The 25,826-nt window shown below is 49.5% G+C and overlaps 1 protein-coding gene across 2 annotated transcripts in view; it reads left to right on the forward strand.

Annotated features, from left to right (window-relative positions):
- LOC147666208 (transcription elongation regulator 1-like) overlaps positions 1 to 25,826 on the forward strand; it is a 377,596-nt gene that overhangs the window by 24,317 nt on the left and 327,453 nt on the right. For both annotated transcript variants that reach the window (XM_086949207.1, XM_086949208.1), the window contains exon 2: positions 21,497 to 21,632. In XM_086949207.1, coding sequence (XP_086805333.1) covers positions 21,497 to 21,632 — 136 coding nt within the window. The remainder of the gene's footprint in view (positions 1 to 21,496; positions 21,633 to 25,826) is intronic.

The raw sequence follows: 25,826 nt of genomic DNA on the forward strand, positions 1-25,826 counted from the left end.
AAAGCACTTACTCGAGGATGCCTCTGAAGTCGTGCTGGAAGCGAAGTGCAGTTTCTCCAAGATGGCCGGTCCCACGTGTCTCGTCGCACCCACGGATCTCAGCTGTGCTGCAGATGTGAGTTGAGGTCAAAGAGGTCTGGAAGTCTGGTCTCGTCGGGCTCTGAAGTCTGGTTCCACCAGGAAGGACGACAAAGTGAACCGCTAGGACGCTTGATGGTGCCTGCAGATGCAGGGTGGTCACTCCTTGGCCACAAGGGAGATTTTCTTCAGTCTTCTGTGGAGCAGAACGTCGAAGTCCAGAGTTTCTTCTTTGTAGTTTCAATTCAGGATAATCTAAACTGGAATGGGACCAGCTCCTACCTTTATTCTGCTAAAGGGGGCTGTACTAGCGACTAGGTCCCTCCCATGGGTGGGACCAGGAAGGGGGGTGGTTACACCCCCTATCCTTTGTACGGTTTCGCTCCAGAGCTGGGGCTGGAGTGCCCCAGCAACTGGTTTGAACCGAGGTATGCACAGGAACACCTTGTGTGCCCCAGGCATGTCTCATTCCTTTCAGCCCTGCCTATCTGGATACACAAAGTCCTGTCTGGGGTGGTGCTAGCACCTCCCCAGGCAGGAAATCCTTTGTCCAGGCCTCCGTTGCTGGAAGGACTCCCAGCAGCAGGAGGTCAGACTTGTGTCTGTAGCAGCAGCATCCATTTTGTGATGCTGAGGCTCGGGTTAACTTTAACCGGGGTCCTAGTTACATACATGTCTTATCCCTCTAGAAGGGTGGAATGCTACCCCCGTCGCCAGAACTGCCGAGGGGGTAGTATTCCAAAGCGCATGACACCTTATATAACCTGTTTTGATAATGCTATGCCAAAGTTAGCAATAACCGCGAGGATTATAATGCACTAAAGAGTATATGGTATAGCGTTATCATGGATCCGAAAGCTGCAGACAGGCTCAGCTAATGCTAGAGCACCATCTCGCATAATTCCAAGCACTCTGCCTTCAGGATTGATAAGGCCTGCCATAGGAGTGACTTATAGGAATCTATGTGTCCATTTTGGGTTAGATATAGGTATACTATATCTACAGCAAAGGGTGATTACACCACCTTGCCCCAGCTGATTGATCAGCCAGTTGTGTCAAATAGTAATGCCAGGCCAGGGGTGGCACAATACGTGCTGCAGCCCCTGGTAGGCCTTGGATGCATCTATGCCCTGGGTACCTAGGGTACACTGTACAGGGGCTCACAAGGGGATCCAGGTTCCAATTGGTATGTACCTAGAGTACATTGAATCCATTTTAAAAGAGGGCAGAGGGCCTGGGTCCTGAATAGCAGGGCCCCAGGTCAACTAAGTCGAAAACCAGCTAAACACCAGGCAAAAAGTTGGGGGTAACCATAGTCAGATATCCACCTTCCTACACCGGTATCCAAAAAACAAGCATAGATGCCAAAGAAACCTTTGGAGCTGAGTGCAGGGCTTAAAGTCTAGGACACTTCTGAAGCCTGTTGCTGTTGGTGCTGAAAACTCCCTTGGCACTGAAAATAGTCTGCATTGGAAACCCCATAGGACTCCCACATGCCATCAGCTCCAACAAAGCCATCAGCCTCAAACGCCTTTGTTATCAAAGACTTTGACGCCGAAAACTATTTCAGCATCCCAAACACCTAAAGATGCAGAAACCTATTAAAACTCAAAAATACAGCATGTGGAGCCGATTTTATCTAAACTCTTGGCCAGTCGACGATCAATCCGCCGTTGACTACCAACCCTCCGTCGACGAAATTCATCTCTCAGTCGACGGTCCCGTCGACGACTCCGCCGACGTTACTGTCGACGGTGAGTCCGTCGACGTAGTCGACGATTCAAAAGGTCCGCATATCTATAAGAAGGCAGCAAAATACCCCAGAAATGACATCTCCTCGGCGTGTAACTCCTTTGCCTCCCACTTTGCTTCTGGATGAGGAGTCAGATGAAGATGGTCCTTATGGGGACGCTTATAGCCCATCCCAACTACAGATGAAATATTAAGATTCGGACTCTGAGTGCTATACTGAGGAGCGCCAGTTTGTTCAACAAGAAAGGCCTCCACAAAGAACACGGCAGGATATGGTAGCAATGCCGTCATCTCTTATAACAGACTTGCGATTGATTACTAGACTACAAAAAAAGGTTTCCGTCGCAAACTGCGGAACAGCAGGAGCGTCCTCCTTCTCCATCCATTCCTACTACTCCTGCAGTGGTAGGGACGCCTCTGGTTATTCTGGTTTCTTGACCGGAACCTAGAGATAGCTGTCAGGAGGTTGTGACAGTTCAGGACGATGATGTCTCATCTGATGGAGACCTTCAGGTTGATCCTTCTCATGACCCGGATAGAGGTTGGGACGATTATGTCAACCAACATCCTGATTCACCCGTGCCGGATACTGCAACCTCCCCTCCAGCTAACATTGGAGGTTTCCATAATCTTATGGGGAGGGCTTCCAAGAGATTTGGCCTTCCAATTACTACAGTGCAATCAGACTGTTTCCTTTACGACTTCAAGGAACCTTACAGAAAGTCCATTCGTTCAATTCCAATAATTGAACATGTATGGTCGGAAGGCACTAAAGTGATGCAGGATCCTTCGACAGTTATCCCTGTTCTTCCCTGGCTGGAGAAGAAATATAAAGCACAGGACGGCAGTCCTGCTTGTCTGACTGGTCAACCGAAGCCAGACTCGGTAATTTCCCAAGCGGCGCAAAGCAAGTCCAAGAATCCTTCGACACCACTTACAACACCGCCAGACAAGGAAGGGAGGCGTCTGGACAATGTGGGAAACAGGTTTTCTTCTATGGCCAGCCTCATGGTTCGAGCTGCTAATGCTCTTGCTATCTTGGGCAGATATGATAACCAGATGTGGTGTGATTTATCCTCGTTTGTGGACCAACTTCCGGATGCAGCGAAGGATGAAGCCAGGAAGACCATGATGGAAGGGGAGCGTTCCTCTTCAGAGGTGATAGATTGTGCTAGGGACATAGCAACAACAGCTTTCCGTGCATTGGCGGGTTCATCAGTTTTGAGGCGCCAGGGCTGGCTACGGCCAACCTGGTTTTGCCAGGAAGTCCAAAATAAGATCTTGGACGTACCTTACGACGGAGAGATGCTTTTTGGAAAGGATGTAGATGATGTCCTTCAAGGCATCAAGAAGGACACGGACACGGCAAGGTCCTTGGGGTCATTGAATTACCGCAAAGTTCCTTTCAGAGGTGCGAGAGGGTGAGGTTTTTCCTCGTACAGAGGTGGCAATCAACAACGCTACTCTTCATACTCTCAGTCCTCTCAATCTTACAAGCCGCAATACTCACAGCGCCAAGGTCAATCGGCGTCTTTCTCTCGTCAGCAACCGAGGACATCAAGGGCGTCAAGGGAGAGAAAATTCGAAACGACAATAGCGGCTTCATAGCTCTTTTTACTGTTCCTACCCCTCCGATAACATCAGTGGGGGGCAGGATTTCTCATTGTCTACGCAGCTGGAAGGTCATTACATCAGACCAGTGGGTTCTGAATATCATTCAGGGTGGCCACACTTTGGAGTTTCAACAACTTCCTCCAACCAGAGCTCCATGCGCCAACGAGTCGAAACATCTAGGACTTCTACGTCTCGAAGCCCACCAACTTTTCATCAAGGGGGCAATCGAACCTGTACCTCACTCCCAGAGGGGGAAGGGTTTTTATTCCAGGTTCTTCCTGGTTCGAAAGACAAAAGAAAAGTGGCGACCAATATTAGATCTAAGGGAGCTTAACACCTATCTCATAAAAGTAAGTAACTGAGCTTATAAAGCGCCTGGTTACACTAGCCAGTGTGTCCCCTCGCTGTACCACTGAGGAACCCATACTGGCCTGTTCCTGTGAGGCGCCCACTCCTGGGCACCCCAAGGTGAAGCCAGGCATCCTTAACGATTAGGGCCGGTGTGGAGATTAAGCAAGCTATTGCCCAGATTTGCAGAGTGGCACCCACGATTAGCGTAGGCACCGTGGCGAGAATTCTCGGGTCCGCGGACATTGAGCCCAAGACCCTGCCGCGACGGGAATTGAACCCTGGTCCCGGGTCTGATCTCTGCATCAGGGTCTGCCGCTCTAACCAGTGAGCCACACTTCTCCTATCTTTCAGGATGGTCACACTTCTCACTATCATTCAGGATGGTCACCCTTCAGGATATTCTACGTCTACTGAATCCAGGGGACTACATGGCAACGCTGGATTTAGAAGATGCATACTTCCATGTGCCCATCCACCCAGCTCACAGGCAATACCTACGTTTCACAGTAGGCAAGAGCCACTTTCAGTTCAGAGTGCTTCCGTTTGGTCTCAGGTCCGCACCAAGAATATTTATTAAGGTACTGGCTCCGGTGGCGGCGTTTCTCAGAAGACAATCTCTAGAGGTCTTTCCCTACTAGATGATTGGCTGATAAAAGCTCCATCTTTCCAGGCAGCTTCCAGAGCGGTCTCAAGCTGCATTCAACTTTTCAACCAACTGGGCCTGCAACTCAACAAGGAGAAATCGATCCTTCTTCCATCCAGGTCGGCAACATTTCTGGGCTCTATTCTGGACACAAATCGCTGCAAGGCCTTTCCATCGAAGGAACGTCAGAACAAACTTATTCTGTCAGCTCGTCTCTTGCAAAAGAGTCCCTGCTTGGATCGATATCATCCTGAATACCATTGATTCCGGACTGCAGGCTTCGAATGAGTCCTCTAAAAGAGCAACTGGACGAACAATGGCACCAGGCGGAATGCTTGTTCGACAAGATCACGGTAACATCTGCAATGAGAAAAGCAAGCAGCTGGTGGTTGGTTAAAAGACATCTCGAAAGGCTTAACCTTCACGCTTTCCCCATCACCCATGGTTTTAACCACGGACGCTTCACTAGAAGGCTGGGGAGCAGTACTTCATGAGTTGAAGGTGAGCGGTCATTGGGATCCAGATCAACACAAGTTCCACATCAATCTATTGGAACTCAGAGCTATTCGCTTAGCCCTACAGGCCTTTCTTCCAAGGATTCAGAATCGCACAGTGCTGGCTCGCACGGACAACACAACGGCCATGCACTATATAAACAAACAGGGGACAAGATCCCGGGATCTTTCAAAAGAATCTCAGGAAATTTGGAACTGGGCGATTCTCCACAACATTACTCTTACGGCAGAACACCTCGCAGGCTCGCTCAATTCAACTGCGGATGCGTTGAGTCGCCAAAGATCGATCAGTCACGAGTGGGAATTGGACCAGACCATTCTCGAGGAGATCTTTTTACTTTGGGGGACCCCAACCATAGACCTGTTTGCAACCCCAGAAAACACCAAATGCCGGTTCTACGCAAGCAGGGATCACCAGCCGGGGTCCTTGGGGAATGCGCTTTTGATAGCTTGGTACAGCGCATTTGTCTACGCCTGTCTACGCATTGATCCTGAGGCTGATCAGGAAACTCAAAGCGGAACCATGCAAAATGATTTTGATTGCACCAGCGTGGCCCCTTCAGTTTTGGTACTCGTAACTCCTCCTACTTTCTCAAGACCAACCGATTCACCTACAGCCTATTCCGTCTCTGTTGACGATGTCTCAGGGTCAAGTGCTCCATCCAGATCCGAGCTCACTCCAATTGACAGCGTGGCTCCTGAGTACAGAGAATTCCAAGATTTGAACCTCTCAGAAAAGTGTAGAGATATTCTGTCTCAGGTCCGAGCTCCAAGTACAAATAAGACTTATCGGGAGAAATGGAAGAGATTCTGTCTCTGGTGTCGGAGGCAGAATATTCATCCATACACTTCAGCTCCGCATCAGCTTTTACCATATATTCTTTCCCTGGCAAAGTCAGGTTTGGCTCATTCTTCGGTCAAGGTACATCTAGCAGCCATCTCCAGGTTCAGGCGGACGTCTTCAGGTCCTTCACTTTGGTCCTCTAGGATTATCAAACAATTCCTGAAGGGCTTGTTCAGAGTGTTTCCTCCAGTCCGGGTTCCTCCACCAGTCTGGCAGCTTAATCTAGTTTTGGCTCATCTGATGAGAGCTCCGTTTGAGCCCATTCACAGAGCAGATCTAAAATTTGTGTCATGGAAGCTGGCTCTCCTATTAGCCTTAACACCAGCCAGGAGAATTAGTGAGCTTCAAGCGCTAACGATTGTGGACCCCTTTCTTCAGTTCAAGAACAATGCTCTGATTCGAAGGACAAATCCAAAATTCATCCCGAAGGTCCCATCTGAATTCCATTTGAATGAGCCTGTGATTTTAAGTCTTTTTTTCCCACGACCTACTACACCAACGGAAAGGTCTTTGCATTCTTTTGATGCTCAGAGGTGTCTGAAATATTATCTGGAACGAACAAAACCATTCAGAAAGTCTTCTCAACTTTTTGTCTCTTATAGTGCCCCGCAGAAGGGATTTCCGCTTTCAAAGCACAGTATTTCACGTTGGATCTCTAATACGATTCAGTATTGTCATCAGGAAGCAGGCAAACCGCTTGAAAGACGAGTTTGTGCTCATTCAAGATCTGTTGCTTCATCAGTGGCTCTATTCTCAGGAGTACGCATCAAGGACATCTGTAGAGCAGATACGTGGAGCAGCATCCACACTTTCACAAAGCACTACTGTTTAGATTCTTCCATGAAGGAAGATGCAGCGGTGGGTCAAGCAGTCCTGAGTAATCTTTTTCAATGAGAGGTGAGCTTTCCCTACAATACCTCCTTCCTGTATTGCACATTTTGTATCTATTTTATATATATTCTTCTCTGTGGTAACGTGTTTATAATTTGTTTCCTATGAGGATATCTGTTGACATGTAAGGATATTCATATAACAAAATGTGCTTTAATGCCTTTCTGCTAGCTACTCTGATACAAAGCATGGGAATCTATGAAAGTTCCAATACTGGGGCAAGAAAACAAGTTACTTACCTGTAACTTTGGTTCTCCAGTATTGGAAACTTTCATAGATTTCCATGCGCCCACCCTCCTCCCCTGGAAAAGCTCAGCCTCTTTTACTGAGATAGTTGCTGTTACACAACGGCTACGAAAAATCTGAGGCTCTCTCAGGAGGGTTTTAAGGGGTGAGGCTATTCTGATTGGTTGTTGCAGAATTTTTGGTCTCTTTTACAAAGAGGTGGACAAGCTACAAAATGAGATGAGGCCTAGGCCTAGTTTTCTCTTTTGTACCTACTGCTATGGTATTTTTTATTTACCGAGGCTCCCATTCCGACGACTGGGGAATGATACAAAGCATGGGAATCTATGAAAGTTACCAATACTGGGGAACCAAAGTTACAGGTAAGTAACATGTTTTCTTTCTTACCTTAGACTATCCCCAGGCGTCAGACTGAATCTGGAAAGTTTTTGCTAGCAGTACCTCTGCGCGTCAGTAGGTGGTGTCGTTCGGCTCCGTGTCCGTCTCTGGCGTCGTATGCGCCGAGATGACATCACAGCGACTACTTATGCGCCACCCATGCGCGCTAACGTCAGTTTTTTCTTTTTCTGTGCCAGTAAGGGCAGATCTGGTTAGAGCACGTACCTTAGTCACTTTTTTACTATCTTTTTGAGACTATTGTCTCCTGTAAATTTGAGTCTACTATGGTGCATGTAGGGAGGCCTGATTTTAAGTCTTGTGGGGCCTGCCGTCGCAATATGCCGGTGGCTGACCCCCACGACATCTGTCTCTACTGCCTGGAGAGCGACCACGACTCCCGGTCCTGTATGGACTGTCTGGCCATGGCCCTGAAGGCCCTGAGGGAGCTGAGCTGGAAGCTGTTAAAGGTCCGGCACTCGTCCCAGCGCCGTTCACGGTCCAGGGGCCGCTCCAGAGAACGCTCGGGGGCCACCATCATCGCTCCTCGGTCTCCAAGTCTTCACCCTCTGATTCGGGTAAGATACGACACCAAAAAGTCAAAGAAGCGTTGTCGCTCTCCGATGTCCCCCCGTCGGTCCCCGGATGCGGACGAGGGGGACAGGGGTTCTGACCCTGCAGTTCCTTCGGAGCTCGGGAATCCCGTGGCCTACCCTCCTTACTCTGGTCCGCCGGCGACTCCCGCACAGGTGCAAGAATTTCTTGCTACCATGGACCGCCTGTTTAGGCTTCGGGCTCCCGCTAGCGCGCCCTTGGGCCCCGTGGTCCCATGTCAGGATCTTGTTAGACCGTCAGTGCCTCAGAATCCTGTGCCGCTGGCTCCGGCGCCACAAGGTCCCATTCTGTCGGCTCCGGCCCCAGCTCCACCCTCAGCTCCACCTCCGTCGCCTCAGTGGATGCCATTTGTTCCGCCTGTGGATAAGAACGTCGCCAGGCGTCATCGCCCGGCGCCGGGTGACCCTTACTTTCTGACCACTCATCCTACGGCCGAAAGCCTGGTCATCCAAGCTTCGACGTCCCAGAGTGCCTTTCCCACGGCTCCGCTGGATAAGGACTGTAAGAAGCTGGAGCAGTTCGGCAAGCGGTGGTTCTCTTCGGCCAGCTTAGGCCTGGGGTCGGTGAACACCGCATGTCTGTTGGACTGCTATTCCCAAGCGGTATGGGATACAGTTGCACAAGTATTGCCTCATTGTCCTGAAGAGACCCAAGTTGTGCTGCCTCAAGCTGTTGCCGAGGGTAAAGATGCGGCTAAGTTCGCCATTCGGTGTGGTTTGGACACCGCAGACTCACTAGGTAGAGCAATTTCTATGACTGTGGCGCTTTGTCGCCACGTCTGCTTGAGATCTATCGGGTTCTTGCCAGATGTCCAAAGCTCACAAATGGACATGCCCTTTGATGGCACTCGCCTGTTTGGCAATAAAGCCGACAGTGCGCTGGAGCATTTTAAGGACTCACGGGCCACGGCCAAGTCCTTAGGTCTTTCTACGAAAAGCCTAGCCACTCCTGGTTTTTGTTCCTTTCGTGGCCAAGGAAGGGTCGCACAGGCACGTTCCTTCAGTAAGCCTGTGCAGAACCAGCCTCATTGCGGCCGCGGTTCCCCAGGGGCGGGTCTGGTAATCAATGTGGGAGTCAGTCTACCTCCGCTGCTTCTACCTCCAAACCTTCCTAGTCCGGGCTTTGTGGGGCACCCCATGACAGTGGGTGGCAGGATCCGCCATCACCTCCTCCACTGGCACGCTATCACATTGGACAAGTGGGTGTTGCATATCATCCGCAAGGGTTACTCCCTTCCCGTTCAGTCCACCCCTCCAGCCATGCCACCTCAGTACCACCGCATGCCGGGGGAACACTTGGCACTTCTCCAGCAGGAAGTCACAGCCCTCTTGGGGGCCATCGAGTGCGTTTCAGAAGTAAGGAGTGGTTGTTATTCCCACTACTTTCTTGTCCTCAAGAAGGACAAAGGGGGTCTGCGTCCCATCTTGGACCTCTTGAACTTGGTTGACGTTCCGGATGTTGACTTTGGCTCAAGTCTTGTCTGCTCTCGATCCAGGAGACTGAATGGTGGCGTTAGACTTGCAGGACGCCTATTTTCATGTTCCCATCCTGCCGACCCACCGGTGTTACCTGCGGTTCATGGTAGGCCATGCGCACTTTCAGTTTACCGTGCTCCCCTTTGGCCTTACCAGCGCCCCTCGGGTGTTCACAAAAGTGATGGCGGTGGTCGCAGCTCATCTGTGCCGATCGGGGGTCTCAGTCTTCCCCTATCTACACGACTGGTTGTTGAATGTGGGCTCGCCTCAAACGGTCGTCTCCCACCTCCAGACTACGGCTGACCTCCTGCATTTGCTGGGGTTTTCCATCAATGTGCCGAATTCGCACCTGAGTCCCAAACTAAGGTTTCTTACAGATATATCGTTACCGAAGTTAAGTAACTTGTTCGTTAAATCACAATAAAAACCCTCAAGTTCTTACCCATGATAGAGGGCATGTTTAAGCCCACCATGTTGATAAAAAAAAAAGAAAATATAAACCCTCACAACTTACCAAACATATGTTAAAGGCCACCCCCCACACCCCAGTTTCTGCTAGAAAATGATCCATCTGTCAGTAGAGGCGATTCACTTCCTACAGTTAAAGGAATGTAAAAAAGTTGATGCTGAAGGGAAGCGAATTGCAGTACAGGCGACAAACCACCTTAGAATTGCCAATTCAGTGGGACTCCTGTCCTGGTATCTTGCTCAATGGGACAAGATGCAGAAATTGTTACATCATCTTCCTGATCCCTACAAGCAGAGGGGAATCAAACTAGTTGATGAAGGCAAAGTCATCTCTAATGCAACTGTTCAGTTTGCATTAAATGCTGCAGACACCAGTGCAAGGGAGGTTAACAGCATTATGATCCGCAGCCATGTTAGGTTTTAAGCCTGACATCCAGCAATCTCTCTTAAATTTCCCTTTTGATGGATCACACTTCTTTAGCCCTTAAGCGGATGAAATGTTAAGAGAAAATATAAAAAGACACAGATCCTGCCTTACAAACATACCGGCATAGTGTCCTTTTGTAGGGGGTCAGTATAGAGGTACATCCACAGGAATAACTGCCGCCTAAACAGGTACCTTTCACAACCATCAAGGCACCTATCCACCCCAAAACACCAGCGGGTCCTATCACAGAGGTCAATACAGAACCAATAACCTAGGAAGAGGTTGTGGATCCACTACCAAGGGATCCACTTCAATAAGCAATGACTTTGTACCCCCCAACACCATGTAATACCAGTAGGGGGAAAGCTAAAGGATTTTCACACTCAGTAGGAACAAATAACATCAGATCTGTGGGCCCTTTCAATAATAAAATATGGATATTGTCTAGAACTCCATCTCCACCCAGTACCCCACCCTGGTTACAAACAATGTCAAGATAACACTTACTCCAAGAGGAGGTTCAAGCACTGCATCAAAAAGGAGCCATAGAGCTAGCCCCAGAACTTTACCAAGGATACAGGGTGTACTCATTCATCCCAAAGATGGATGCCGCATTAAGGCCTGTACTAGACATCCGGCCTCAACAGGTACATCTTATTGGAGAACTTCTACATTTAACACTGCAAGAAGTCTTACCGCTTCTTCACCTAGGAGACTTCATGACAGACCTAGACCTCAAGGACGCCGATTTCCTCATACCAATACACCCAGCTCATTGGCGGTACCCCTGCTTTCAAGTAAGTGGCCAACATCAATTTAAAGTATTGCCAATTCTGCACCAAGAGTATTTACAAAATGTATTGCAGTAGTAGCCGCTCACGTGAGAAGAGGGGGCGCACATTGACATATGCTATCCTATCTAGGCAATTGAATGATGACAAACAACAATGTCTGTACGACACACATTTTTTTCATTTCAAAAGTGCTTTATTCGAATTATACAAACAAATTCATAAAAGCCTACAGTTAAAAAATCACATTTAAAAGTTACATTTCCAATATTGGTTAAAATACTAAATTTCCATTACATCAGTAAGAATTCAAGGTTTAAAAACAAGAGATTTCATAATATGTTACCATAGCCAAGTAAAATAATTTGGATTAGGCCAGGAAGGGTCCGTATAATAAAACATGTGCGGGTGCAAGTTTAAGCTTGCTTCGTGTTTCTGTGCCTAATAACAGCTCTCAGTAGGGAGGATACAACAAAAATAGTATGTTCATTTTCTAGAGATCTTAATTTGTCATATACCCGTCTGCATGACCTCAAACCCCAGGATACAAGTAAGGGTTTCAAGATTTTTTGCCTTGGCTTACTATAAAAAGTGCAAAAGAAAATACAATGAATATTAGACTGGTGGGAGACATTGTCGCAAGGGCAAAGTCGCTTTTCTTTACACCAGTCGTTGCACTGTGGGAAGGTTATTAACCTAAAAAAGGTTTCTAACCTAAAACGAGTCAAAAGCATACGAGAAAAAGGGGGTTGTTCGATCAAGCTGGTACAGCTGGACCCCCTTGTGAAGAGTAACCGAGTCATGGGCCATGACCGTCTTCTCGTGTCTCTCTTCCCGCCATCTTTTGCTCTCTAGATGTATCAGTAGATGTTTTTTGAGAGCAGATCTTGAAATGTTTACCATGCTGTCTGGGTTAACAAAGAATTCGGGAAGACCAGTTTCATCCAACAGGGCTTTAACGTAAGAGACCCATTTAATGTTAGTGGCTCCATCCATCGCTAGGCAATCCATTAAGATCTTTCTATTCAAGGGGGTCTCTGGATTTACCCATGCATTGTGCCATAGCAATACTGGTGATAACTTAATAATGTCTGTGACATATGGCAAGGCTACTTCCATGTGTGTCATATATGTTGCCGTGCTCTTGGGGGTGGCCAATAGATAGCGTCAGAAACGATTCTTGACGCGTTGGATAGTTTCCACCTGCTCTATCCCCCAGAGCCCAGCCCAATATGTCCCTGTAGAAATGCATTTAGCCTTGAAGATCTGGAGCAGTTCTTTAACTGGCCTCCCACCTAATCTTTTAGCAAAATTCACCAGGGCTCCAGTAGCCTTTGTGAAAGCTAGAGTCCGTGCAACCACGGCATGTTTCCAGGAGCCCTTCCTCTCAAAATAGACTCCAAGGTAGCAAAGTCTGTCAGTAAGTTCAACCCCTCTACCATCCAGGGTTATTGGTCAAGGTGTTCTTTGGGTCTTGGGTCCGCACAACATTGTGTAGGTTTTAAAAACATTCACATGGAGGCCTTTGTTTTTCATATACTCCGAGAATTTAGACACCACCTTTTGTAGGCCTGCCCTCGTTTGTGACCTAATCGCCGCATCGTCTGCGTAAAGCAGTATAGGGATGGGTATTCCATTTGCTGTAGGATAGTCATAATAGACTTCACTCAGGATTGATCCGACCTTGTTTATATAGAGCGTGAAGAGCAGAGGGGCAAGAATGCACCCCTGTCTTACTCCTCTGTGAATCCGGAACATGTCGGAACACTCACCCTTTCCAGTTCCTTGATAAAAATAAGTATTTGGTTGTCCAGGCCAATGTATGTTAATGTTTGCCAGAGCGTTCCATGGTTTAACACAGTCAAATGCTGAACTTAGGTCCACATATGTTATGAACAGATTTTTTTTTTTGCTTGGATATACTTGGCTGTAATTATGGCTAAGGTAAGTCCCTGCTCGATGGTCCCTTTACCTGACCTGAAGCCCTACTGCAAGTCGGAAACGATTTCCCGTTCCTCCTGCCAATCCGGCATGCGGTTAAGAATGATCCTGCCTGCGATCTTCATTAAGCCGTCAAGAAGCGAAATTGGACGATAGCAGGCAGGGTCATTCCTATCGCCCTTTTTATAGATCGGAACTACGATGGCTTCTGACCAGGTGGAGATGAACCCAATGTTGTTTGAGGAGTTAAGCACACGGGTCAAAAGAGGTGCCCAAAGATCTGGTACACTTTTGAAGTCATCCACAGGGACGCAATCCGGCCCTGGGGCCTTTCCTGCCGGGCTTTCTCTAATTGCCTTAATCACCTCATCCAGATGGAACTGTATGCCCAGCGGGAAAGAGGTACTATTTGTACCTAACGAGAGTGCCCCATGATTTTCAGGAGACGATCTAGAGGATTCAGCTCCGTTGTAGAGGCCTTCGAAGTGTTTAACCCAGCTTTGGCTGTAATAGCTTGATCTATTTGGGGACCCTGGTGGTCTTGGAGGAACGGGGCATTAGCGGCCTTCCAGAAGGCAATGTTGTCTTTCCGGTCAGCTGCTGCGCAAAGATCAGACCACGCCTGAATTTTTAGCTCCCTTTTCCTACTATTTAGGGCTCTCTGATAGGCACGTCTAGCTAGCTGGATCTCTTCTTTAGACTTTGGGCAGGAGTGGAGGGCTTTTTTCAGTGCGGCGAGCGCCTTAGTACAAGTCTCACTAAACCATCCATGATGTCCCTTGGGTGGTTTACGAGGAACTTTAGTCAGAAGGTGTTTTATATCTGCACAGATTTTTTTAGATGAGCCGACAATACTGTAAGCATCGGCTTCTACTGAGAGACACGTTTTAAACTCTTCCTGGGCGTTCTTAACAAGCTTTTGTATGAAGTTTGTGTGTTCAACCTTTTCCCATTTAATACGGAACCCGTTTTTCGAGGCAAGAATTGGGGTTAGATTGTATATAATATTACTCTTATAATTTAGATCACCATCCCTCGTCTTCAGTTCTACCACTATCGGGTAGTGGTCACTAAGTGGGCTGTCAAGAGTCTCCCAGTTCGATACCAAACCTGCGTAATGGGTTGAAATGAGTGTAAAATCAATGATAGAGTTTTTCCCCCTCCCATTAAATGTTGGTCTAAAGGGTTTATTTGGGATACACAGTTCATTAATAAATGATAACGTAAATTGGGCTGATATAGTATTATATAACTCCCCAACTCTAGTGTGGGAGAAGTGGCTCACTGGCCCTTCAGAGTCCTCTCCCAAGCCACAAATACCCCTGTACGACACACAAAAGCTAATCAGTCTTGTTTACAATCTGAGCTTCACGCTCTGTGTTACTAAATCTAACTTCAAAACCTTGCAGATTCAGGCTTTCTTCAGGGCTACCCTAAACTCTATCACTGCAAGGGCAAGAGTCCAGTCCTGAAAGAGTGCAAACGATCAGATTTGCATTGCCTCTGTTCCAGCCACATCACATAACTGTCAAAACTGTGACTCGCCTTGTAGATATGATGGCATCATGCATTTCCATAGTGCCACGTGCATGACCGCACATGCTCTTCCTGCAACAGTGTCTACGGTCTTAATTCTCGCAAGATGAGGGGCGCCTACAAATCTAGTGTTTATAGAGCTGATGACTCGTAGCTCTCTGCAGTGGTGGAACAGCTATCATTTGTTGCAGGTTTGACCCGTCAAGGTCCCAGCTAAGCAAGTGACCATTGCCACAGACTCATCCTTACACATTTGGGGAGTGCACATACAAGATCTCAATGCGTGGTCAATGGGCTCCATTGCAAACATCTCTACACATCAACCATCTAGAGCTTCTTGCAATTCAGTTAGCTTTCAAAGCTTTGCAACAACATCTTGTACAAAAGGTGGTTCTAGTCCTTACGGATAACAGAACTGCGATGTACAAAAAGGGGAAGTAGCAAAGTCCGTACATCTGTTCTGTTTAGCGTAGCGTAGCGCATATGGCATCGGGCCATAAATCACACCGTCCACCTCCTATCTGAATACCTACCAGAGGTGGACAACTACCTTGCAGAAATGTTCAGCAGAATACTACAACTGGTACAAGAGTGGGAAATTGATACGCCGTTACTCCATTCATACTTCCTACGATAACTAACCCCAGAGATGCATCTTTACCACACAGAACACAAACTGACAAAGCTTGGCCTCCATGTTTCCTCATTCCCTGTCCAAGGGAAATGCCCTATTGAGTTATTGGTCAAGGATTTTCGCCTATGCTGTTCTTCCTCTCCCAATCTTTCTTTATGTAGTTAAACTCAGGCAACACTCTCTCACACTGATTCTAATCGCCCCAACATAGGCACGACAAGCATGGTTCGCAACTCTGCTGCTGCTAACAGTTGCACCACACGAAAAGCTGCCAATCTGGCCACACCTAACTCTGGATCAGCGCAGGGTCAGACAACACGACCAGTTCAATCTAGCAATTTGGCTCCTGAAATCTTAGAGTTTGGATACCTAAATGTTCGACAAGAATATATGACCATTGCTAAACAAGCCCATAAGCCTACTTCACAGGCATGCTGCACAACAAAAAGGAAAAGATTTGTACACTATTGCTTAGCAAAACAAATCTAACTGCTCTCACCTATAGTACAAGATCTGGTTTATTACCTACTCCACTCACAACAAGCGGGGCTAGCCTACATTTCCATTTGGTTACACTTGGCAACACTTGCTGCATATATGCAAAACAGACAACCTATATCTGTTTAAAATACCAGTCATCAAAGCTTTTATGAAAGGACTTGGAAGAATGATCGATCCTCCATTCCACCAGCACCTCTCTGAATTTCAGTATAGTCCTTACCATACTTAGGGGTTCTCCCTTTCAACTATTAAATTCATGTGATCTACAGTTTCTCCCTTGGAAAGTGGGCTTTTTTGGTATCTATAACCTCCTTCAGATGGATCTGTGAACTTCAGGCGCTCACCTTGGAAGAACTGTTTTTCCAAGTCTGTCCTGATAGATTACTACTAAGAACCACCCCCAAACTAAGAACAACCCCCAAATTTCTCCCTAAAGTAGGTTCTTCTTTTTGTTTAAATCACACCATTGAGCTCCCATGTTTTTTTTCCAAAATCAGACTTGGTAGCTGAGCGAGCACTCAACACACTGGATGTTAAACGAGCTGTAATGTATTACACCGAGAGGACCGAGCCCTTTCGAAAGCCGCAGCAGCTTTTTGTGTTTTTGTCAAACCCTCCGAGGCTCTTCGATCTCCAAAGTAGGAATTTCAAAGTGTATAGTCAGATGTTAACAGACTTGCCAAGGCCAAAGGAGTTTTACCTGCTACTCAGAGAGCTCATTCCACTTGTAAAAAAGGGACCTCTCTGGATTTCTTCTGCAATATTCAATAGAAATCTATAGTGCAATCACATGGAATAACCCACATACATTTACCAACCATTATACCGTGTAGATGTTCTAGCTAGCCAACAAGCTAGAGTGGGTCAAACTGTCTTACGAACACCTTTTCAAGCATCTCCATCGGCTAGCCACCTCTTTTTGGGACCACTGCTTTACATTAGACACTAAGCATATGTATCTACGGCCAACACATGCTAGAAATGGAATGTTACGTTGTAAGCATCTATTCCTAGCACGTTGTGCCATAGATTCATATGCACTCACCTCCTCCCTGGAAAATGACTGAACGCAATTTTTCTATAATACATTTATTTTTCTAAAACATTACTTGCATGCTCATCTTTACTTTTTAATTTCCTGCTCCTATGCTAAGTTCACCTGATGAGTGAAAAAAATCTAATAAAGGAGCCGATGACTATGTGCAATATAGACTATAGGAGATGTTTAAGATTATTTGTTTTTTTTATTCAAGTTAATTTTTATTTGCATAGTTACTGAAACCCAGTGCAATACAACACAACATCCAATAAAACTATAAATACACAGTTAAAAAGGTAAGTGCTCCAATATCATGAAATGATTGTAGCAGCTTTGCGAACCTAAATCAACTTAATTTAGGTCCCCATAAGCCATTTTTCAAATTGAAGAGCCAGTCTGAGTTTTTCTGTTAATGGAAGATGCAGAAGTGTCAGATGGCAACCAGTTACTACACCGTAGTTCTGAATACAAAGTGCAGAGTGCATCGAAGTTTAAAAGAGCCACAATGTCAGCTAGGTGCCCAGATGAAGACTACTTAGACAAATTGCCCTTCTCTCAAGTTCCCTTTAATATTTGGGGATCATAGTCCAGGTAACAAACTAACTCGTTTTGGTATTTTCTTTTCCACCAGAGCAAGGTACTTTACTAGCCTACAGTGCCTCCATGTGATCCCTCTTTGATTGAAGTGGGCCTTGAGCAGCTGACTCTTTTCCCCCAGCAACTCTTTGCAGACGCATAAGAAATGCGGCAGACCTTCCATTCCTTTCCCCGCAGGCAGTTGATGACAGCTCCCTCTGCTAAGGGGGAGATGCAGGACAGGTGGATGTAGCCCAAATTATATTTCAAAAGTAGTTCTTTGGTGGTTCTGGAATAGCCTAGACTGAAATATTTTTGGAGAGCAAGTGTACATTAACGGTTTAATGTCATCCAGGCATGGGCTCTGTCTGAAAAGGTTGCCTTGATTTCCACTAGCAAAAACGTTTTTGTGCGAGATTCCTTGAAATAGGCACTGCGGGCGATGCATCTCTGTGCTGCAGCTCCTGCCATAAATAGTAGTTTAAGGTATTGGGGACTGACTTCCTGATCTACCCAGAGGAGAAGGAGCGGTGTGGGCCCTGTTAGTTTTTTGATTTAAGGTTCTTTAATGTTACTGCCAGTGCCAGCCCTTTCCTTTTGATGTCCTCCTACTGATGTGCCAATAGGTCCTATTTATCGAAAACTACACCTGGGTTTATGCATTCAACTGCCGTCTGGATTGTTGTGCTGCAACAATACCGAACCATAGTCCTTTTTAGGTCTCGCCTAGCGTTGCAGCGCGCATGCGTTGCTCGGTCAGTGAGGCTTCTTGTAATCAAGCCAATTTCAGAAGTGGAGTCTAGGCTCCGCCCCTTCATTCCATTGACTTGCATCATCGTGCTTCCTAAGCCCTGACTTTCCCTGGTCAGTAAGGCTTTTTAGTCCCTCCTTGTTATCGCCCGGTCTCCTTTTGGCCCGCCCACCCGGACTGGATCTTTTACTTGCGGGGGTAGACTGTCTCCTTTAATTACTTGGTAGGCACTTTCTTTTTGTCATTCGTCCACATGAAGTGCGAAGTTGCAGCGCTATGCCCTCTAAATTGTATGCTTTTAGTATTTGTCTCTAAATTGTATGTTTTTTGTATTTTTATAATTGAGCGCGGCGCCGGCTTAGGACACCGCGCTCACTTTATTGATATTTTCGCTGCATTCTCTTCAGGGACACCGTGCTCTGTTATGTTTTTTTTTTCAACTTTAAAACTGAGCTCTGCGCCGCTTCAAGGACACCACACCTGGTTTATTTATATATTTACGTTCTGGAAGTCTAGCGATCTCGGATTTTATAATGCTTCGTCAGTACAGCACGCCTAGAGCCTGGCCTCAGACATACCATGATTCCTAACCCCACTGGCCCTGCAGAGAATACCACAGTCTACGTGATCACGCATGCTATAGTAATAAACGTGCTGGGGAATCGCACATCCCATCAAACAAGCATTTGTAATGCAATAGGTCTCGCATTTGCAAAATTTTGAGCTATAGTCATCGAAAATGACAAGACCTTATATTTATCTGTTTTCAAAACCACCACCAAGATCAAAGGTTTGTCATTTACAATGCCAGTAGCTCAAATTCTCGCACATGCGAGACATATTGCATTAGCACGTCATTGTTTGTGTTTTTTCAGAATTGATGTTCAGACTATTCTCATCAGTTTTCCTGCATTGTGTTGAGGAGTTGTTGCAGACCCAGATGAGTATTACTAACCAGGACCACATCGTCCATGTACAGAAAGGTAGGCTGTGCCATGGCCCCTAGCCTAGGGGCATGGGAGTTGCAGGTGTTAAGTTCTTGCGTCAGGTCAGCCATAAAGAGGTTGAATAGCATGGCGGCAAGCGCATTCCCCCCGCTTCAGCTTTTTGCTTGTTAGTATTCATCTAGAGAGGTATGCCCCGCACCGTTTCACCTGCACCCACATGTTTGTGTGGAGCATTATGCGCTAATCCAATAGAGCCTGGGGAATATTCCAGCGTGCCAGCTTGCTCCAGAGCCTACCCCGGTCTACACGGTCAAAGGCTGCCCTAAAGTCTATAAAATTGAGATGAAGAGGCAGCTTGGAGGCTTTCACCATGTCGATGAAAAGCGACATAGCCAAGATGTTGGTTGTAGTGCCAGATGTTTTAGAAAGCCAAGTCTGATTGTGCAGGATTATGGCTTTCTCAGATGCCCAAGATTAAAGTTCCTCTAACAATGTCCCTGCAAAGTCTTTTGCTTCGTTCTCGATGAGGGCAACCAGACAGAATTTTTTATTCGCCTAGGACTTGTCTCCACTTTTGTAAATCGGAGAGATTTGTTGGGCCTTTCCAAGAAGCTGGAAGTTTGCCCAGAAATCTAATTTCAACAACAAAGTGCATCTAAAGGTTCCGCCCCAAATTCTGCGTTTTGTTTGAAGAGTGCCACGGAAATGCCCTTGGGACCGGGGAACCCTTCTCTCCTTCCTTATGCAATTTATTTATTTATAAAGTTTTATATAGCGTGAACTTGACCCAAGAGGGTATCCGAGCGCTTTACAATTAGGATCGTAGCGTTACAAGTTGCATCAGATACAAGAGCATAGTAAGGTACAGTATACATAAACAATGTTTCATTAATTTGTAGGAGAGGGGGGGGGAGTAATAGCGGGGAGACGAGGAGGAACAATGCCCAATGTCCAGCTGGGTAGGTGACGGTGAAAGGGGAGAACCAGGGCCAATCTCCTCATTAGCTGTCGAGCAGCTCCACCGGTCATCAGCCATGTTGCTTAGGTCTCAGCCTTCAGGAAAAAACTGTTTTTAGTTTATTTGATTTGCGAAGGTTATATAGCGCTATCTAGACCCAGAGGTATCAGAGCACATAACCAGGGGAACGTTGCATTAGAAGGTACATCAAAAGGATTGTAAAGCGCTGGCTAGACCCATAGGTATCAGATCGCTATAGCAGAGGAACATTACGTTACAAATTACATCAGTTACAATTGCGTAGTAAGGTACAGTAAACAAACAACGAGGTTGAGAGAATTTATAGGAAAGGATTGGAGGAAGGAGCCATAGTAGGAAGACTAGGAAGAACTGTGTCCAATGTCCGGAGAGACAAATAGAGAGGGAAAGGGGAGAGGTTGAGTGCCATCTAATTGAGTTAATTCAGATTGACTTTGAGGCATGCTGTGATTCGTCAGCTGGTTGGGGTGAGGGTGATGAAGCTCTGTCTCCACTTGAACTGATTTCTTTAGGGGTATCCTTTGGCGTCATTGTAGCTGCCTGGCGTGTGACATTTGCAACAGATTGATGATTGAAATGATCCACCAGAAAGGCTGCCCATGTTTTTTCAGACATGTGAGAAACCACTCCCGTGAGGGATAGACCCATTATCTTGCCGACCGTTCCCCCCCCCCCTCCCCAGTAAAGTGTACGCTGTCATTTAGCTTAATATCTGAGAATAGCCTTGCACAGACCTTGTCTTCTTGTGACCTATGACCTATTGGCAGCCCTCTTCAGTATCTGAAGTGTCCTTTTTTTGTTGAAGGAATATTTGAAATTTTATGTCCTCAGGTTTATATCTCAGGGATCTTAGGATGCTAGTTATAGCCTTTTTGAGTTGCTTCAGTGGTTTCCATTGGGCACTTGGAATGCCCCCCCCCCCCCTCTCACTGGGAGCTTGGTGGAGCGTTATTTTAAGTGGTGTGGTTAATGTTTATGCCAATCTACTGGCGAAGCGTTCCCATCTGCCTATAGCAAAATTTGTTGTTCCTGTTTGTGCATAGGAGTCACCATACCTTATGACTCAAAAGACTTCTTCGAAGTAAAACAAGTTGCATATGTTCAATACTAGATGGCAGGAGTATGCTAAGCATACAAATCTATGGCACTTCACACTACAAATAGATTCTTACAGGTTAAGTAACCTATTCTCTTCTTATTACTTGGGTAACAGTTATTTCTTTAATAGCCTCTTTTCTGTCCTTTCATCTGTACTGTACCTTTCAATAGTGGGTTTACCTAGTATTTTGTCTTCAAGTTGTCTTGTGACCATATGACCCGCAGTGTCTTTCTTTTGTTGTTTATTAAACTGTAGTATGCTTAGTCAGGTTTTGTTCTCTCAGCCATGGAGAAACACTGCCACATCTTCCTATTGTTCATAGGAAGAAATATTGCTTTTTAAAGTTCATAAATATGGGTACATTTATATATGTGCATTATTGTTTTGCAGGAAAGAGGATATCAAGGATCTGGAATCGGATAAGGAGGCTGCTATGGAGGCTGAAATCAAGGCTGCTCGGGAAAGAGCTATTGTTCCACTGGATGCTCGAATGAAACAGTTCAGAGATATGCTGCTTGAGAGAGGGGTTAGGAAACTATCTTTTATGATTTATTTGAAACTTTTTTTTTGTCTTCCCAAGACAGTGCATGTACTGTCTCTATGAGACCTCTTGTTTTCTGACAGTGGGCTTACAGGCCACCCATCGCTTACCATTGGTAGCTGATATTGTCTCTCATGTGCATGCTTCTTATTGGTCAGATGCAGTAGACTTCCTTCCGCTTCGTGTCTATTCCCTGGAGCATTGGTGCATTACTTGTGTCCTTCTACTGCTCATTCTTTTAGTCTCTACTTTTTTTTTAAGTTGAAGCTTTCTACCAGAATGAGTCTTTTAGCTATCTCCATTGTTTTTCTAATCTTAGTGTCCTCACAAATGTGTTGCTTGACACCCCTCCCATGTCCATGTTGCTAGACTCTCCCCACCCTCCCGCCTCTGTGTTGCTTGATCACCCCACCCGCCCTCCCACCTCTGTGCTGCTTGATCACCCCACCCGCCCTCCCACCTCTGTGCTGCTTGATCACCCCACCCGCCCTCCCACCTCTGTGCTGCTTGATCACCCCACCCGCCCTCCCACCTCTGTGCTGCTTGATCACCCCACCCGCCCTCCCACCTCTGTGCTGCTTGATCACCCCACCCACCCTCCCACCTCTGTGCTGCTTGATCACCCCACCTGCCCACCTCGTGTTGCTTGATCACCCCACCCGCCCTCCCACCTCTGTGTTGCTTGATCACCCCACCCGCCCTCCCACCTCTGTGTTGCTTGATCACCCCACCCGCCCTCCCACCTCTGTGTTGCTTGATCACCCCACCCGCCCTCCCACCTCTGTGTTGCTTGATCACCCCACCCGCCCTCCCACCTCTGTGTTGCTTGATCACCCCACCCTCCCTCCCACCTCTGTGTTGCTTGACAACCCCCCTCTGTGATGCTTGTCCCTCATGCCTGCCCTCCGCCTCGCTGTTACTTGACCCCCGCCTCGATGTTGCTTGAATCAACCCACCCGTCCTCCTGCCTCTGTGTTGCTTGGCCCGTCCTCATGCCTTGTGAGGCTTGACCCTCCGGCCTCGGTGTTGCTTGACCCGCCCACCCGCCCGCCTCGGTGTTGCTTGAAGCCTCGGTGTTCTTGACCCACCCACCCTCCCGCCTCTGTGTTGCTTGACCCACCCACCCTCCCGCCTCTGTGTTGCTTGACCCACCCACCCTCCCGCCTCTGTGTTGCTTGACCCACCCACCCTCCCGCCTCTGTGTTGCTTGACCCACCCACCCTCCGGGCTCGTTGTTGCTTGACCCGCCCACCCTCCCGTCGTTACTTGACCCGCCCATCCTCCCGCCTCGTCGTTGCTTGACCCTCCCACCCTCCTGCCTCGTCGTTGCTTGACCCTCCAGCCCGGCTTCCCGCTTTGGTGTTGCTTGACCCTCCCGCCTCAGTGTTGCTTGAACCTACCGCCCGCCCTCCTGCCTCGGTGTTGGTTGAGCCTCCCGCCCGCCCTCCCGCATCACCGTGGTTGACCCTCCCTCCCGCATCTGTGTTGGTTGACCCTCCCGCCCGCCCTCACGCATCGGTGTTGGTTGACCCTCCCGCCTCGGTGCTGGTTGACCCTCCTGCCACCCTCCCGCCTCTGTGTTGGTTGACCCTCCTGCCACCCTCCCGCCTCTGTGTTGGTTGACCCTCCTGCCTCGGTGTTGGTTAACCCTTCCGCCTCAGTGTTGGTTGATCCTCCCGCCCACCCTCCTGCCTCGGTGTTGGTTGATCCTCCCACCCATCCTCCTGCCTCGGTGTTGGTTGATCCTCCTGCCCACCCTTCCGCCTCGGTGTTGGTTGATCCTCCCGCCCCCCGCCCCCCTCCCGCCTCAGTGTTGGTTGACACTTCCGTCTGTGTTGGTTTACCCTCCCGCCTCGGTCTTGGTTGACCTGCACTCCCGCCTCGGTCCTACCTCAGTCTTGGTTGCCCCTACCTCTGTGTTAGTTGACCTACCTGCCTCTGTGTTGGTTGACCCTCTCCCGCCTCGGTGTTGGTTGGCTCACCCTCCCGCCTCGGTGTTGGTGGACCCTCCCTCCCGCCCTCCTGTCTCGGTGTTGGTTGAACCCTCCCGCCCTCCTGCCTCGGTGTTGGTTGAACCTCTTGCCCGCCCCCCCGCCTCGGTGTTGGTTGTCCCTCTAGCAGGTGTTGGTTGACCCGCCCGCCCTACCGCCTCGGTGCTGCTTGACCCTAACCTCGGTGTTGCTTGATACTCCGCCTCGGTGTTGCTTGACCCTAACCTCGGTGTTGCTTGACCCTCCCGCCCGCCCTCCTGCCTCGGTGTTGCTTGACCCTCCCGCCCGCCCTCCTGCCTCGGTGTTGCTTGACCCTCCCGCCCGCCCTCCCGCCTCGGTGTTGCTTGAACCCGCCTCGGTGTTGCTTGACCCTCCCGCCCGCCCTCCCGCCTCGGTGTTGCTTAACCCTCCCGCCCGCCCTCCCGCCTCGGTGTTGCTTGACCCTCCCGCCTCGGTGTTGCTTGACCCTCCCTCCCGCCTCGATGTTGCTTGACCCTCCCTCCCGCCTCGATGTTGCTTGACCCTCCCTCCCGCCTCGATGTTGCTTGACCCTCCCTCCCGCCTCGGTGTTGCTTGACCCTCCCGCCCACCCTCCCTCCTCGGTGTTGCTGACCCTCCCGCCCACCCTCCCTCCTCGGTGTTGCTTGACCCTCCCTCCCACCCTCCCTCCTCTGTGTTGCTTGACCCTCCCTCCCGCCTGCCCTCTCGCCTCTGTGTTGCTTGACCCTCCCGCCTCGGTGTTGCTTGACCCTCCCGCCCACTCTCCCACCTCGGTGTTGCTTGACCCTCCCGCCCACCCTCTCGCCTCGGTAATGCTTGACCCTCCCGCCCACCCTCTCGCCTCGGTGTTGCTTGACCCTCCCGCCTGCCTCGGTGTTCCTTGACCCCTGTGCCCACCCGCCTCTGTGTTGCTTGACCCCATGCCCGCCTTGCTGTTGCTTGACCCCCTGCCCGCCCTCCTGCCTTGGTGTTGCTTGACCCCCCCGCACACCCTCCTGCCTCTGTACTGCTTGACGCCCATGCAGCCTTCCCTCTGCGATGTTGCTTGACCCTCATTCCCGCCTCGGTGTTGCTTGACCCCCATGCCTGTCTTCCCGCCTCGGTGTTGCTTGGCCTCCATGCCTGCCTTCACGCCTCGGTGTTGCTTGACCCCCCGCCGCCTCCCACCTCGGTATTGCTTGACCCCTCGCCACCTCGGTGTTGCTTGACCCCGCGCCCAGCCTCCCCTGTCTGTTGCTTGACACCCCTCCCCATCCGCAACCCTGTTGCTGGACCCCCCCCACCCTCTCCAACCCTGTTGCTGGACCCCCCCCACCCTCCCCGACCCTGTTGCTGGACACCCCCCCCCCCTGTTGCTGGAACCTCCCCCACCCTCCCCGACGCTGTTGCTGGACCCCCCCCCCACCCTCCCCGACGCTGTTGCTGGACCCCCCCCCCACCCTCCCCGACGCTATTGCTGGACCCCCCCCCACCCTCCCCGACGCTGTTGCTGGACCCCCCCCCCCACCCTCCCCGACGCTGTTGCTGGACCCCCCCCCCACCCTCCCCGACGCTGTTGCTGGACCCCCCCCCCACCCTCCCCGACGCTGTTGCTGGACCCCCCCCCCACCCTCCCCGACGCTGTTGCTGGACCCCCCCCACCCTCCCCGACCCTGTTGCTGGACCCCCCCCACCCTCCCCGACCCTGTTGCTGGACCCCCCCCCCACCCTCCCCGACCCTGTTGCTGGACCCCCCCCACCCTCCCCGACCCTGTTGCTGGACCCCCCCCACCCTCCCCGACCCTGTTGCTGGACCCCCCCCACCCTCCCCGACCCTGTTGCTGGACCCCTCCCACCCTCCCCGACCCTGTTGCTGGACCCCTCCCACCCTCCCCGACCCTGTTGCTGGACCCCTCCCACCCTCCCCGACCCTGTTGCTGGACCCCTCCCACCCTCCCCGACCCTGTTGCTGGCCCCCCCCCCACCCTCCCCGACCCTGTTGCTGGCCCCCCCCACCCTCCCCGACCCTGTTGCTGGCCCCCCCCCACCCTCCCCGACCCTGTTGCTGGACACCCCCCCCCCCCCACCATCCCCGACGCTGTTGCTGGACCCTCCCCGACCCTGTTGCTGGACCCTCCCCCACCCTCCCCGACGCTGTTGCTGGACCCTCCCCGACCCTGTTGCTGGAACCTCCCCCACCCTCCCCGAC

Source organism: Lissotriton vulgaris, unplaced genomic scaffold (genome assembly GCF_964263255.1).
Source record: "Lissotriton vulgaris unplaced genomic scaffold, aLisVul1.2 SCAFFOLD_650, whole genome shotgun sequence".
NCBI lineage: Eukaryota > Metazoa > Chordata > Amphibia > Caudata > Salamandridae > Lissotriton > Lissotriton vulgaris.